Consider the following 15,325-nt stretch of genomic DNA (forward strand, 5'->3'; position numbering starts at 1 on the left):
AGAACCATTGTGCCAATAGAGGCATTATGTAGCACATAAGGTACTGTACAGATAGTTCTGGATTTTAAAGCATACATACAGTACTATGCCATGGAAAATGGGTGAAAGAAGTTAATAAAATTTAAGCTAATTTCCTTGACTGTAACTGAAGTACTTTTAAAGACAGTGCTATTACCTTATGGTGCAATATGGTGCATTTAATTTGTTTCTGTGGTGCCATTACTAGAGAGGGCATAGTATAGACATTTTATTATAAAGAGGCAATAATCAGCTTGATAGAATGAATTTTCCATGTCTTGTTCTGACTAATTGTATTAGGAATTGTATTTATGTTTGTTTGTTTAATAGGATTTTAACGTCATGTTTTACACTTTGGTTACATTCATGACATTAACAGTAGTTACTCATTACACAAGGTTCATCAGTTCACAAGGTTTTTCGAACACAGTCATGGACAATTTAGTATCTCCAATTCACCTCACTTGCATGTCTTTGGACTGTGGGAGGAAACTGGAGCACCTGGAGGAAACCCACGCAGACACAGGGAGAACATGCAAACTCCACACAGAAAGGACAAGGACCGCCTCACCTGGGGATTGAACCCAGGACCTTCATGCTGTGAGGCAACAGTGCTAACAGTGTGTTTATGAGGTATCAAACTCCTGCCAGGCATCAGGTAAGAAAAACAGTCAGAGAATTGATTACTATTCACCAACACGTTCTCACTAAGATAAGTATAACTATCCAAAGCAAAGCATTTCTTCTTTTTAAATTTAGTGAATTGTAAATTTAAATCAATTTAGAATGTGATGTCTGAAACACTCCCAAAAAAGCTAGGACAGAGGTGTGTTTGCCAGTATTTATAACTGTTCTAATCACTGTTCGTCACTGTTTGTGTAATACATGCTGAACCTCTTACTGAAATCAACTAAATGTTTTACTGCTTCACTCTAGTGGCAACGTTGAGTAAACAAACAAAAAAAATCTAATATGTTAAACAGACTCTATTGAACAGAAGGCTTGCCAAGTCTTTACCACCAGGTGGGGTCATAGTTCACAATGATAGTGGTACTCGTTTTAAATAAGAAAACAACTTTCACATTTTCTTTACAATAAATACAGCAATCAACAATCATCTACACTAAGCTTTAATGTTAAACTGGATGTGCTGGTAAATGATGTGTAGTTTAATAATGTGACAAATCAGTGGGGTGTTTGGGCTCTTTCATGCTCTTCTTCAATGGTCAGGATCCCCACAGAACCACTACAGAGCAGGTATTAATTGGGTGATGAATGATTCTCAGCACTGCAGTGACACTGACATGGTGGTGGTGTGTTAGTGTGTGTTGTGCTGGTATGAGTGGATAAGACACAGCAATGCTGCTGGAGTTTTTAAAACACCTCACTGTCACTGCTGGACTGAGAATAGTCCAACAACCACAAATATATCCAGCCAACAGTGCCCCATGGGCAGCGTCCTGTGACCACTGATGAAGGTCTAGAAGATGACCAACTCAAACAGCAGCAATAGATGAGCGATCGTCTCTGACTTTACATCTACAAGGTGGACCAACTAGGTAGGAGTGTTTAATAGAGTGACCAGTGAGTGTACACGGTATTTAAAATCTCCAGCAGCGCTTCTGTGTCTGATCCACTCATACCAGCACAACACACACTAACACACCACCACAATGTCAGTGTCACTGGAGTGCTGAAAATCATCCACCACCCAAATAATACCGGTATTACTATATATACAGTGTATCACAAAAGTGAGTACACCCCTCACATTTCTGCAAATATTTCATTATATCTTTTCATGGGACAACACTATAGACATGAAACTTGGATATAACTTAGAGTAGTCAGTGTACAGCTTGTATAGCAGTGTAGATTTACTGTCTTCTGAAAATAACTCAACACACAGCCATTAATGTCTAAATAGCTGGCAACATAAGTGAGTACACCCCACAGTGAACATGTCCAAATTGTGCCCAAATGTGTCGTTGTCCCTCCCTGGTGTCATGTGTCAAGGTCCCAGGTGTAAATGGGGAGCAGGGCTGTTAAATTTGGTGTTTTGGGTACAATTCTCTCATACTGGCCACTGGATATTCAACATGGCACCTCATGGCAAAGAACTCTCTGAGGATGTAAGAAAAAGAATTGTTGCTCTCCACAAAGATGGCCTGGGCTATAAGAAGATTGCTAACACCCTGAAACTGAGCTACAGCATGGTGGCCAAGGTCATACAGCGGTTTTCCAGGACAGGTTCCACTCGGAACAGGCTTCGCCAGGGTCGACCAAAGAAGTTGAGTCCACGTGTTCGGCGTCATATCCAGAGGTTGGCTTTAAAAAATAGACACATGAGTGCTGCCAGCATTGCTGCAGAGGTTGAAGACGTCGGAGGTCAGCCTGTCAGTGCTCAGACCATACGCCGCACACTGCATCAACTCGGTCTGCATGGTCGTCATCCTAGAAGGAAGCTGACGCACAAGAAAGCCCGCAAACAGTTTGCTGAAGACAAGCAGTCCAAGAACATGGATTACTGGAATGCCCTGTGGTCTGACGAGACCAAGATAAACTTGTTTGGCTCAGATGGTGTCCAGCATGTGTGGCGTCGCCCTGGTGAGAAGTACCAAGACAACTGTATCTTGCCTACAGTCAAGCATGGTGGTGGTAGCATCATGGTCTTGGGCTGCATGAGTGTTGCTGGCACTGGGGAGCTGCAGTTCATTGAGGGAAACATGAATTCCAACATGTACTGTGACATTCTGAAACAGAGCATGATCCCCTCCCTTCGAAAACTGGGCCTCATGGCAGTTTTCCAAAAGGATAACGACCCCAAACACAACCTCCAAGATGACAACTGCCTTGCTAAGGAAGCTGAAGGTAAAGGTGATGGACTAAACGCATTTGAGCACCTGTGGCGCATCCTCAAGTGGAAGGTGGAGGAGTTCAAGGTGTCTAACATCCACCAGCTCCGTGATGTCATCATGGAGGAGTGGAAGAGGATTCCAGTAGCAACCTGTGCAGCTCTGGTGAATTCCATGCCCAGGAGGGTTAAGGCAGTGCTGGATAATAATGGTGGTCACACAAAATATTGACACTTTGGGCACAATTTGGACATGTTCACTGTGGGGTGTACTCACTTATGTTGCCAGCCATTTAGACATTAATGGCTGTGTGTTGAGTTATTTTCAGAAGACAGTAAATCTACACTGCTATACAAGCTGTACACTGACTACTCTAAGTTATATCCAAGTTTTAGTTCTATAGTGTTGTCCCATGAAAAGATATAATAAAATATTTGCAGAAATGTGAGGGGTGTACTCACTTTTGTGATACACTGTATATATATATATATACTGTGCTTCAAACACCCCTTAATTTTTATCCTTTTGCTTGCAATAGATTATCATGTTTCTCTTACACACACACACACACACACACACACAAAACCCTGTTCATTTAACCCAATGTAATTTTGTTTTACCTACTCATCACAACAAGGCAGTAAAGTCAATGTCAACAGAACACAAGGGTTAAATAAGGAAGTGACACACACATCAGGGCCATTTGGCAAGGGATGAGTGTTGTAAAAAATAGGATGAGGAACTAGCTGCAGGTGTGTGTATTTATGTTTTTACTCATTCTGATGATAGAAGTTTCTCTCTGTCTTATGACTTCAGTTTTCTATTTTTACATAAGTGCTTTGTGTTACATTAAATTATTCTTAATTATAATCAGATAGCTGATTACAAATGGATATTTATGTCTGTCCCTGGCCTCACAAATGTGTTTTGGCTGGATGGACACAAATTCCCACAGACAGGGGCGATTTAATGCACAGGCCTACCGAATAATTGAGGGCCCCGGATTGGCTGTTTTATTTTTTATTTATTTTGTTAGTTATTTTGGTTAATATGAATAGGGAAGCTTACAAACCAATGATTTTGTCAATCATTTACACGTTATTCATATTTCTGACTGTTGATTGGCCAGATAAACTCTAACGAGCTGCTGTAATTCTGATTGGTGGTTTCAGTTAAGCAACGTGAACGTTAGAGCTAGTATGTGAGTGACATTCAGCTCAGCCAATCAGAATGCAGCACCAGGTTTATACATGTGCGTTCGGACGTTCTGCAGTTAGTTTTGTAAACGAGACTCGCCTTATGTTCCCAGCATTGAAGTTCGGGTGCTGGAGCTCGTCAGTCTAAAGTGCTCAACACTTATTGAAGTCCTGACTAAACAGTTAAAGTGACTCTACCCTGTCGTGTGCCTTTATTCCCACACCTCCACCACCGCACAGCAAAAGACCCATGCATCCCCACCGGACAGCGGCTAGGTGAGCCGACTCTCTGCAGTAACAAGTGGCTAATGCTAGCGGTAAAGTGCCGCGATAACAAAAGTAAAAACACGACAATATTTTCATTAAGTAAAATATAGAAATAACTAAAAGACAATGAAATATTAGAATACATGTAATCACAATACACAGTGAGTGCATAGCAAGGGATTTTGGGAATCTGTGTAACCTGCATAACGTTACTGGACCTATATACAGTATATATATAGAGAGAGAGACCCAAAATTATTTTTTGCACTGGGGCCCATGAGCTCCTAGTTACGCCACTGAACTATGTTGTCTTGCGTTGTGTACTGATTTTATGAAAACTATACGTGGGGGCCCACAACCAGCCGTAGCCCCTGGGCCCACAGGCAGGTTAAATCACCTCTGCCCACAGACACACTTTATAAAAAGCCTTTTCGAAAGGGTGAAGGCTCTTATATCAACTACATATCAATGCGCACGCTCTTGGAATGCAAGTTTTAAAAAGGATTTTACATACTTTCGTCCGTAACGTGTATGTGATCTAAAATTCTAAAATAGGGGCAGCATGGTGGGTAGCACTGTTGCCTCAAAGCAAGGGTTTGATTCCCAGATGGAGTGGTCCAGGTCCTTTCTGTGTGGAGTTTGCATGTTCTCTCCGTGTCTGAGTGGGTTTCCATTAGGTGCTCCGGTTTCCTCTCGCAGTCAGGTTAATTGGAGATACTAAAGTTGTCCTAGGTGTGAGTGTGTCTTTCTGTGTGTGTGTGTGTGTGTGTGTGTGTGTGTGTGTTTGCCCTGTGATGGACTGGTGACCGAGGTGTTTTCTGCCTTTCTCCCAGTGAATAGGACCCACCATGAACAGGATGAAGCGGTGGTAAAACAGACAATAAATAAATGAATATTCTAAAATAGAATGTCATAACATTGTTTTAAAAGTAAATAATGCACTTGGATACAAAACTATGCTGTAGAAACTTAATTTGTGTACAGTTATGATGCTTACAAATGTAATAACATGCTTAAATGCTGTATACAGACAGGAGAAGCAAAATCAGTTAGCATTTCACTATTTCACTGCAATGACTGTTTTGTTTTGATTTCTGTTTCTTTGTTAGTAACAGATTTCACACCTGGCTGTGTGGTTATTGAAATCACTGTTGCCCTGGCATAATTGTGAAACATAGAAAGCTGTTGTAAAAAAATATGTACCACAGAGTACAACCTACTGATAAAATGCATTTCACTTTACAAACCTGTACTGAAATAGTTGCAATAATAAGTAAAATGCAAATAAAATATAAAACAAGCAAGGATGTGTCAAAGTTCCATACTTTGCAAAAAAATAAATAAATAAATAAATAAAATAATTAATAGTGTAATTTTTCAATACATGATGGCAGGAATTGTAGTATTTTTGCCATCTACAGCCTATAATATTATTGAAACATTTAGAGAATCTAGAGAAATCCATGTAACTCACGGCTTATGAGCGAAATTAAGGTAGAAATAATAAGAATGGGGGCCGCTCAGGTGGCGCAGTGGTAAAAACACACAAGGGTCTCTCTCTCATAACTAATTCAATTATGACCACTGCTGGCTGATTACTGGCGCCTGCACAGAGATGAGAAAAGAGTGCTGTCAGGGTGTGTCTCTCCATACACAGTGCTGAGCTGCACTGCACTCGTCAAAGTGTAGGTGATAAGATGCATACAGCATGCTGCCCACGTGTCGGAGAGGGTGTGGGTTAGCTTCGTTCTCCTCAATCAGAGCAGGGATTGGCATTGGAGAGGAAGCATGGCACAATCAGGCAATTGGACATGCTAAAAGGGAGAAAAAGGGGAGAAAATGCATGAATAAAATATATACATATATAAAAAGAAATAATAAGAATGGTGTACAGGTGGTGTTATGCAGTGTAAGGTGCTCATTTTTTCTCCTTGAGCCCAACAAGCTGCCTATTGGTAACCAATTGATTAATTAGTTAATTTATAGTTGTTTACTGTGGAACTTCTTGTCACATTCTTATTAATTATTGGTAACATTTTACTTAAATCTTCCATCAGTACACTGACATGTCATAAACTGCACAAATGTGTGCTGATAAATCTAGCTTTTCACTATCTACAGCCTTTAACATTCTTAAAACATTTAGAGAATCTAGAGAAATCTCTGTAATTGAAGATTTATGGGCAGTGGAAGCTCAGTGGTTAAGGTACTGGTTGCCACTGTTGGGCCCTTAAGCAAGACCTTTAACCCTCAATTGCTTAAACTGTATTCAGGCAAGTCTTTTTGGAGAAAAGTGTCTGCTAAATTCTGCAAATGTAAATTTTCTTTTCATGTTTTACCTCTCATTTATTCTGGTCAGGGTTAGATTGGGTCTGGTTTGTCTGGAATCACTGGGTACAATGCAGTAACACACCTTAGACAAGACGCCAGTCCATTGTGGGATCCATTCCCCTCATAGGCCACCCCCCTCAGATATAGTTAATTATGTATGTGTGTAGACATCAAACTGGACAATAGCACCGCAGGGGATTAGAACCCAGGATCTCAGTGATAGTGGGCTAGCATAATTTACCCAAGCGCCAATACTACCAATACTACCAATACTAGTAAATATTATTGTTGAACACTGTCGTCTCACAGCAAGAGGGTTATGAGTTTGATTCCCAGGTGGAGAGGTGTGGGTCCTTTCTGTGAAGAGTTTGGGTTTCCTCCAGGAGCTCCGGTTTTCTCCTGCAGTCCAAAGACATGCAGTCAGATTAATTACAGATGCAAAAATTGCCCTTGGATATGTGTGTGTTAAGGTGTGAATGTGTTTGTTTTGTTAGTGTATGCCTTGCACCCACTTATAACTGGGATAGGCTCCAGCACCCCCGTGACCCTGATTAGGATAAGCGGCTTAGAACGTTTTTTTCTGTATTCAATTACAAGTTTGCAAAAAGCTTTAAGGCCACAATGTGAAATAATACTACCTACGCAAAAGCAATATTGCAACCTGTCCCTAAAAGTTGCCCACACAATCCTTTTTTTAGATGTTGGCAAACATTTGCTTGATCTAAATATAGTATTGCGGCTGCATGAAATAAAGAAGCACCTGTAACTGGTAAAATGAAGCGAGGCACATAGTGTTTGTGGTTATGATCATCCTGTAGTAGAGCTTAGCTAAAGGTAAATATGACAGGAAGGAGAAGATAGCAGAACACCTACGTGCACCAGTGTTCAAACGGGCAGGTAGATGTCTGCTCCCTGCTCTCCTATAACACCTCACTGCATGCTTTGAAGGATTTGTCATTTTCTTGGTAATTTCTATCGCTGCTTTCTTATGTTGTGCAAATCAAAACATAGAATTACAACATAACCTTAAGACCTTCTGAGAAATAATGTAAGGCGGCAAAAAGGCTGTAAGTTGTGGTTTAGTTGTGCTGATTTTTATTTTTTCTTGTGTTGCCCCAAAGCTAAAAAGTACAAGATGAATTTTTAAGATTATAACAACAGCAGTTCTTTTAAGAAGGCTTCCCACAAGACTTTGAAGTATGTCTGTGGAAATTTGTGCTCATTCAGTCAAAAGAAAGCCTCAGTTGATGTTCTAGTTTATTCCAAAGCTGTTCAGTGGAGCTGATGTCAGGACTCATGTTGGTCAAGAAAGCCTCAGTTGATGTTTCGGTTCATTCTAGAGCTGTTCAGCTTTTCTTCATGCAGTTGTAACCTAGCAGTTACAGCATTGGACAGGTTGCCACTGTTGGGCCCTTGAGCATGGCCCTTAACCCTCAATTGCTTAGACTGTATACTGTAAGTTGTTTTGGATAAAATTATCTGCTAAGTGCTGAAAATGTAAATGATCCAACTAGCAAGTCACTGGAGTTTCTTAAAATTAAGCTTTTCTTCATGTCTTTATAGAGCTTGCTCATGCTGGAACAGTAAATATAATGTACTGTATAATTTATTACACCTGTTAGCAATTATTGTGGCTGAAACACATTAATTCATGACTTGGGAATATCCTAATACTCGGGACTGTCACTTAACACAGTCTGTCGATACATCCAGAAATGCAACCTGAATCTTTATTACATAAAGAGAATGTTGTGCATTCATTGTATGCAGAAATGCCTCAGAGTTCTCTGGGCCTGAGCTTATCTCAGATGGTCCAATAGACAGTGAAAACGTCAGATGAGTGGTCAGATGAGTCCACGGTTCGGCTTGTTTTCACGAAAAATGGACATCAAGTTCTTGTTGCCAAAGATGAAAAGGACAATCCAGACTGTTATCAGTGAAAGATGCAAAAGCCAACATGTGTCATGGTATGGGGGTGCATCAGTGCCCAGGGCAATGGTTACTTGTATATGTGTGAAGGTACCACTGACGTGGAGGTGTATAATGTTATTTTTGAGAGACACATGCTGCCATCAAGGCAAAGGGAAGTCAATGATTATTTCAGCAAGACGATGCCAGGCCTCATTTTGCATGTGCTACAACAGTGTGGATTTGTAGACACAAAATGTGTGTGCTTGACTGGCCTGCCTGCAGTCCAGAACTGTCTCCTATTGAAAATGTATGTTGCAGCACGAAGAAGAGAATCAGGCAGTGGCAACCATGGACTGTTGCACAGCTGAAGTTTGGTATCAAGCAAGGATGGACCAAAATTCCACTTGCAACAATAATTACTCTCATTAATAGGAAAAGTGATGGAACGGGGGGTAAACATGCCTCTGTCCCAACTTAAGTATGTTTCAGGCATGTGTGTGTTAGTATTTACAAACTACAGTGAAAGTGACTAGTGATAATATTGGAAATCTTTTCTTTCTACTTTTATCAGTTAAAAAAAAGGTTCAAGACAATTAACAAATCACAGATTTTATTGTGTTATACAAAACGTCCCAACTTTTCAAAAGCATCCAGTAAACTGTACAAAATACATTAAAACAGGATTTAAAAACACACTCAAGCATGTGCAATATTGACATATGTATCTACATGTAACAACTATTACATATGGTTCTGTTCCGCTCAATAGCCACTTCATTCACTTTTCCATCAAGACAGCAGGTTCATCCCACCATGCATGATAAGTATAGGAGGAAATTATACTTATCATGTAGCATGACAGTGAGGTGTACTTTTTGTGTGGTTTTCAAAAATGTCAAGAAATGTTTTTTTTCTGAGCGAGAAAATGTGATAAACTTTAAAACAGTTCTGATGTGTAATATATAATTAATACAGAATTTACTACAACTGTAATAGAACTGTTAAATGCTATGTAAAGGGCGGCACGGTGGCTAAGTAGGTAGCACTGTCGCCTCACAGCAAGAAGGTGCTTTTTTTGAACCCCAGGTGGGACGGTCCGGATCCTTTCTATGTGGAATTTGCATGTTCTCCCCTTGTCCGAATAAGTTTCCTCCAGGAACCCAGGTTTCCTCCCACAGTCAAAAGACATGCAAGTGAGGTGAATTGGAGACACTAAATTGTCCATGACTGTGTTCGATATAACCTTGTGAACTGATGAACCTTGTGTAGTGAGTGACTAACTTTCCTGTCAAGAGTATAACCAAGGTGTAAAATACTAATAAACAAATAAACAAACAAATGATATGCACGTGGCATAAAACCAAAATAGACATTTTTAAGTGCAGATGATTCAAAAGCAATACAAAACACATTATATTTATACACATACAGCTCGGTTATGAGCAGTTAATAACAGTCTCTTGGTAATAGTTTGTAACCAAAAACATCATAAGACAACTGTACTCAGAAAATACTATAGCATACATAAGAGTAAGTGCTTAAACATTAATACTGTGGCCTAAAATAGATGGCATTTTTTCCACATGGACATAAAAATGCTAATAGTCAATACTTAACAGTGAATTGAATATAAAATATTAAAATGATATATTATTTAAATACAACATTTCCATCAGTATGTGGACAGTGGATTAAATGCTTGTTTTTAATAATGCAAGCCTCTGCAAAGTGTAAAGGAAATTGGTGGTTTGCACCTACTGTTTGTCTTGATACCAGCTAAATTGTGAAAGTAGTTCTGAAAAACAGTTTACTGCCAGAGTAAACTATAAATCCAGAAGGTAAAAGTAACTTTGATAAACTGTAAATTGCTATTTGAAATATGTGATGGTAAGCTTGGCAAAGCAAATAGCATTGTTTGCTATTTAATATTTAATAAACCAAATGTAAGACTGTAATTGTAAAACACTCATTCACTCATTTTTATAAAAGAAAATAGCCTAAAAATCTTGTTACCTTGATATGTACTGATTGATATATTATTTGATTGTATTATAGATACCAGAGCAGTGGTGGATCAGTGGTTAAACTTCTGTATTAGTCATCAGAAGGTCAAACCACTGCCATGTTTTTCACCATTGGGCCCTCATGCAATACCCTTAACCTCCAATCACTTGGTCATGAATGTATGTTGCTCTCATTATCAAGGCCTGTAAAATGCCATTAGTTCGACAATCTTTTTTTATTATAGCAAATACTGGTTGGGCCTTGCTCAAGGGCCAAACAGTGGCAACCTGGAAGTGGTCGGGTTTGAACCAGCAACCTTATGCTTACTAGTCCAATACCTTAACCATTAGACTACAAGTGCCCCTTTTCTATTTCTATTTTCTATAGTAGTTCTATATACACTGATCAGGCATAACATTATGACCACTTTCCTAATATTGTGTTGGCCCCCCTTTTGCTGCCAAAACAGCCCTGCAACTGTGATGCACTGTGTATTCTGACACATTCTATCAGAACCAACATTAACCTCTTCAGCAATTTGAGCTACAGTAGGTCGTCTGTTGGATCGGACAGCACAGGCCAGCCTTCGCTCCCCACCTTGGCCGCCCATGACCCTGTTGCAGGTTTACCACTGTTCCTTCCTAGGACCACTTTTGATAGATGCTGACCACAAGAGCTGCAGTTTTGAAGATGCTCTGACCCAGTCGTTTAGCCATCACAAATTGACCCTTGTCTAACTCGCTCAAATCTTTATGCTTGGCCATTTTTCCTGCTTCTAACACATCAACTGAGAATAAAATTTTCACTTGCTACCTAATATATCCCACCCACTAACAGGTGCTGTGAGGAAGAGATAATCAGTGTTATTCACTTCACCTGTCAGTGGTCATAATGTTATGCCTCGTCAGTGTATGTTTTATGTTTATATGTTTCTATAGTAGTTCTATGTATATTATATAAAATATAACATATGTTTCTATAGTAGTTGTATATATGTTATGTAAAATGTAAAAATTATTCCTTATAACATTAGAATTTTATAGTTTTTGTTTTATTAACTATTGATGGATGATTAGATGACCAATAATTAAATGTTTTACAAAAGCAGTGAGGAATAACTGAATTTTATCAAGATAAATGTTTGCATTTTTACCAGCTATAAGAGTAATGTTAGATACCTTCTAAAGAAACATCAGATTTCAACAATGCAATTCTGCTTTAGCCCCTGTTTCACAAAAACGTTCTCAAGTGTTGCTGGTGCTGTTCTCAGTCATGCCCTTAGAGGAAAGTAATGCAGGCATGTAACCCTTGAAGATGCTCATCACCCTCTGCTTGTACGTCTTAACGGCAAAGAAGTATATGACCGGATCCAAGCAGCAGTTAAAGTTCATCATGGATACTGTGACCTGAAGAGACATCTTGAAAGCCTTCTCTTCCTCACACGATGGCTTGTAGTAAAGCCTGCGCACCATGGACTGCATGATGTTGATGTGATAAGGGCTAAAGCACAGCAAGAAGCTTATAAGAATCAGCAGGATCATGTTCTTTGCCCTGGTACTTTTACCAGACCTGCTGGTCATTGGGTTCTCCTTGGCCATTTTGGAAAGTTTTAAGCTGATATGACTGTAGCAGCCCAGAATAAGTCCCAGGGGCACACAGAACCCAATAACACAACCAAACAAAAGCACATAAGGTGTCGTTGATGATTCGTTCAGGTTGGAATATTCCATGCATGTTTGTTGGCCTTGCCATTTCTTTATTGTGCTCTTGAAGAGAAGAGGGGATATCTCCAGAAATATAATCGCCCAGACCAGGATACAGATGCCTCGCACAACCTTTATGCTTCTGAGCTTCAAGCACCTGTGTGGGTGCACCATGGCAAGGTAGCGGTCAACACTAATGCAGGTCATGAACGCGATGCTGGCATAAGTGTTCGAATAGAAGATGACTGTGGTCAGTCTGCAAAGAAGATCTCCGAAAGGCCAGTCAAAGCCACGGATGTAGTAGGCGATCCTACCAGGAAGAGCCAGAGTGAAGAGGGTGTCTGAGATTGCCAGATTGATCAGGTACAGTGTGGTGGAGTTGAACTTTTTCTTTTTCTGGAAGGTGATGTACAGGACCAGGCTGTTGCCTGAGACACTGACTATAAGAACAACAGCATAAAAAATGGGAAAGAGGATCTGGGCTGCTTCTTTGTATGTGAACACATTGCAGGTTTGGTTGGAAAGGCTTGTATTTGATGTCACAATAGAAGCTTGAGTGGCCATTGTCTGAGAAAAAAAAAAAATAATTAATAATAATAAGAAGAAGAAGCCACAATTTAATCCAAAAGCTTTAACATAAAAAAAATCTTAGTATAGTGAATAATAAAGGGGATAACTACATAAAAAGCTATTTGTAATTGTGTTAATAAATATATTATAATTATAATAAGATATAATAAGATATATATATATATATATATATATATATATACACACACAAGTTGAAAGCAAAGTAGAAAAAACAAGTTGTCAAAATACTTACAGGTAATTCAGCAGGGTAGATGGTGCCCACAGTTTTAGCAGATGTTCATCTCTGTGCCCATGGGTGGCAAAATGAGTCTGAGAAGAGTTGTTAGATGATTCTGTTAAGTGGCACCTATAGAAACCCAGCCCATACCCTGCTCATTAAAGATGCACAGTGAAAGAAGCTTTGCGTGACTTCACAGTGCCAACTCTCTATGGTTCTAGTCTGAATTGTCACTAAAATCGTGTAGAATTTTGTCATAGGGGCTTACCCATGTTAAATGCCAGAGGTTTATTTTATCCTACTAACACGTCTTACAGTTAAATCTGATTGTCCAGACTACCCTGTCAAGGAGTTTTACTATCTGATTAGTTTTCTTTTTTTTACAAGGAGACCATACACACCTAGCAGTGCCATCTAACCTATTTAAACAGAGGATGTTGAGGTGAAGACATGCTTGCACAGTATCCACAGAACAAAACAGGGGGAAAGGCTTGCCACAAAAGATCAATATCTTTCTACACTTTACCAAATATGTTATTATGTAGAAGAAAAATAGAAGAAAACATGTTGTTAAAAAAGAAATCTTTAAATTGTTATCACACTTCATAATTGGAAACTATCTAAACAAAGAGGCATTTTTGACACTAGGTAAAAAAGCAGCTGCCTGGGTGTGTGGTTTGTGAGGGTTGTTTCATATACACTCGGGGCCAAATGACTGTTATTCAAAGAATCTGTAGAAACACAAAGATTGCAAAATTGTACATGACAGTTAGATAAACTGTTGGAAAACTTAGTCTTAGTGTTTGACACCAGGCCTTTGTAATTTTCCACACAACAAAACAACTCCATTTAGCAATAAAGAGACAGCAAATTCAGCAAAATCAAAACAATGTATTACTTTCTACCAGTAAACTAGTGGAATTAGTAAACTAGTGGACTCAGATACAGGTGCTGTCAATTCCTACCCACCGACTGTGTCTTTTCTGTGACATAAGCCACTATTCTGAGAGGTTAAGGCTGGATATGTGCTTCCTAAGAGACATCTACAGACATCAACATGGCTTATACCATTGCACCAACTGCTGAGATGTAGTTTAAACTTTTGGTGGTACATTTCAATTATGTCCAGTCTGAGTTACCTCAGTAAGCTGTAAGTGCTGTTATTGTAAAGTAAAAGTGTCAGTAAGCAACAAGATTTGAATTTAGACAAGTATACAAAATAAATTACATGAGGGATCTTCAAAAAGTTTCCGCTTTTTTATATTTTTGTTGGAAACGGTGAGGGAGGGAGGAAGGAGTAGTAATTGGTCGTGTCAGAGAGACTGAGAGAGAGCTTATAGTCCGGATTTAGCGCCATCTGATTTCCACCTTTTTGGACGCTCAAAAAAGCTTTAAGGGAAAGAAGATTTTCATGTGATGATGACGCTTTTCATTTTTTAATAAATTTTTCAGCATTTAACAGATGCTTTTATCCAGAGCGACATATAGTATACAGTCTAAGCAATTAAAGGGTTAAGGGTCTTGCAATTGATGGTTAAGGGCCTTGCAACAGTTCAGGAAAGGTCAATTTAAAAAATCACTCACTCACTTTCTAAACCACTTATCCTAACCAGGGTCACGGTGGGGTGCTGAAGCCTATCCCAGCTCTCAATTAGCAAAAGGCACACAGAAACAACCTGGACAGGACACATATCTAGGGGCAATTAGTTTAGTATCTCCAGTTAATCTGACTGCATGTCTTTGGACTGTGGGAAGAAACTGGAGCTCCTGGAGTAAACCCAGCCATGGGGAGAACATGCAAACTTCACACAGAAAGAACCCAGCTTGGAATCGAACCCAGGACCTTCTTGCTATGCCATTGTAGTGCCACCCAGTGAGCGACTGTGCCGCCCCCCGTTTAGAAAATGATTAATATATTTGGTTAATATTTGGTGTTTTGGAATAAATTGAACCACCAACTACAGGTCAGTGCCCAACCTTAGAAATACTCTGTCAGATGAAGGAGTAAATCCCAGCAGTCAGGTTCCAAACTCTAATGGCAAGCCTCACATGACCAGTAAAGGTCGCTATAGCAGCAAAAAGAGAACCAGCTTCATATTAAGATGCATGATTTTGGATACAAGGTTTAGATATGTACCATTTGCTTTACAAATAAAAATAAAACAACACAGCAATAAAGTCATTTCCATGGTGGCTGGAGAAAAAAAAATAGGACAGAAACAGAAGGGGAGG

At 39.4% G+C, this 15,325-nt stretch overlaps 1 protein-coding gene across 1 annotated transcript; it reads right to left on the minus strand.

Moving 5' to 3' along the window:
- Positions 1 to 11,826: 11,826 nt before the first annotated feature.
- si:ch211-184m13.4 (uncharacterized protein LOC798560 homolog) lies at positions 11,827 to 12,849 on the minus strand. The gene has a single exon (XM_063006551.1). The coding sequence runs from the start codon at positions 12,847 to 12,849 to the stop codon at positions 11,827 to 11,829; it is 1,023 nt and encodes a 340-aa protein (XP_062862621.1).
- Between the last annotated feature and the right edge of the window lie 2,476 nt (positions 12,850 to 15,325).

This window comes from Trichomycterus rosablanca, chromosome 12 (assembly GCF_030014385.1).
Source record: "Trichomycterus rosablanca isolate fTriRos1 chromosome 12, fTriRos1.hap1, whole genome shotgun sequence".
NCBI classification, from domain to species: domain Eukaryota; kingdom Metazoa; phylum Chordata; class Actinopteri; order Siluriformes; family Trichomycteridae; genus Trichomycterus; species Trichomycterus rosablanca.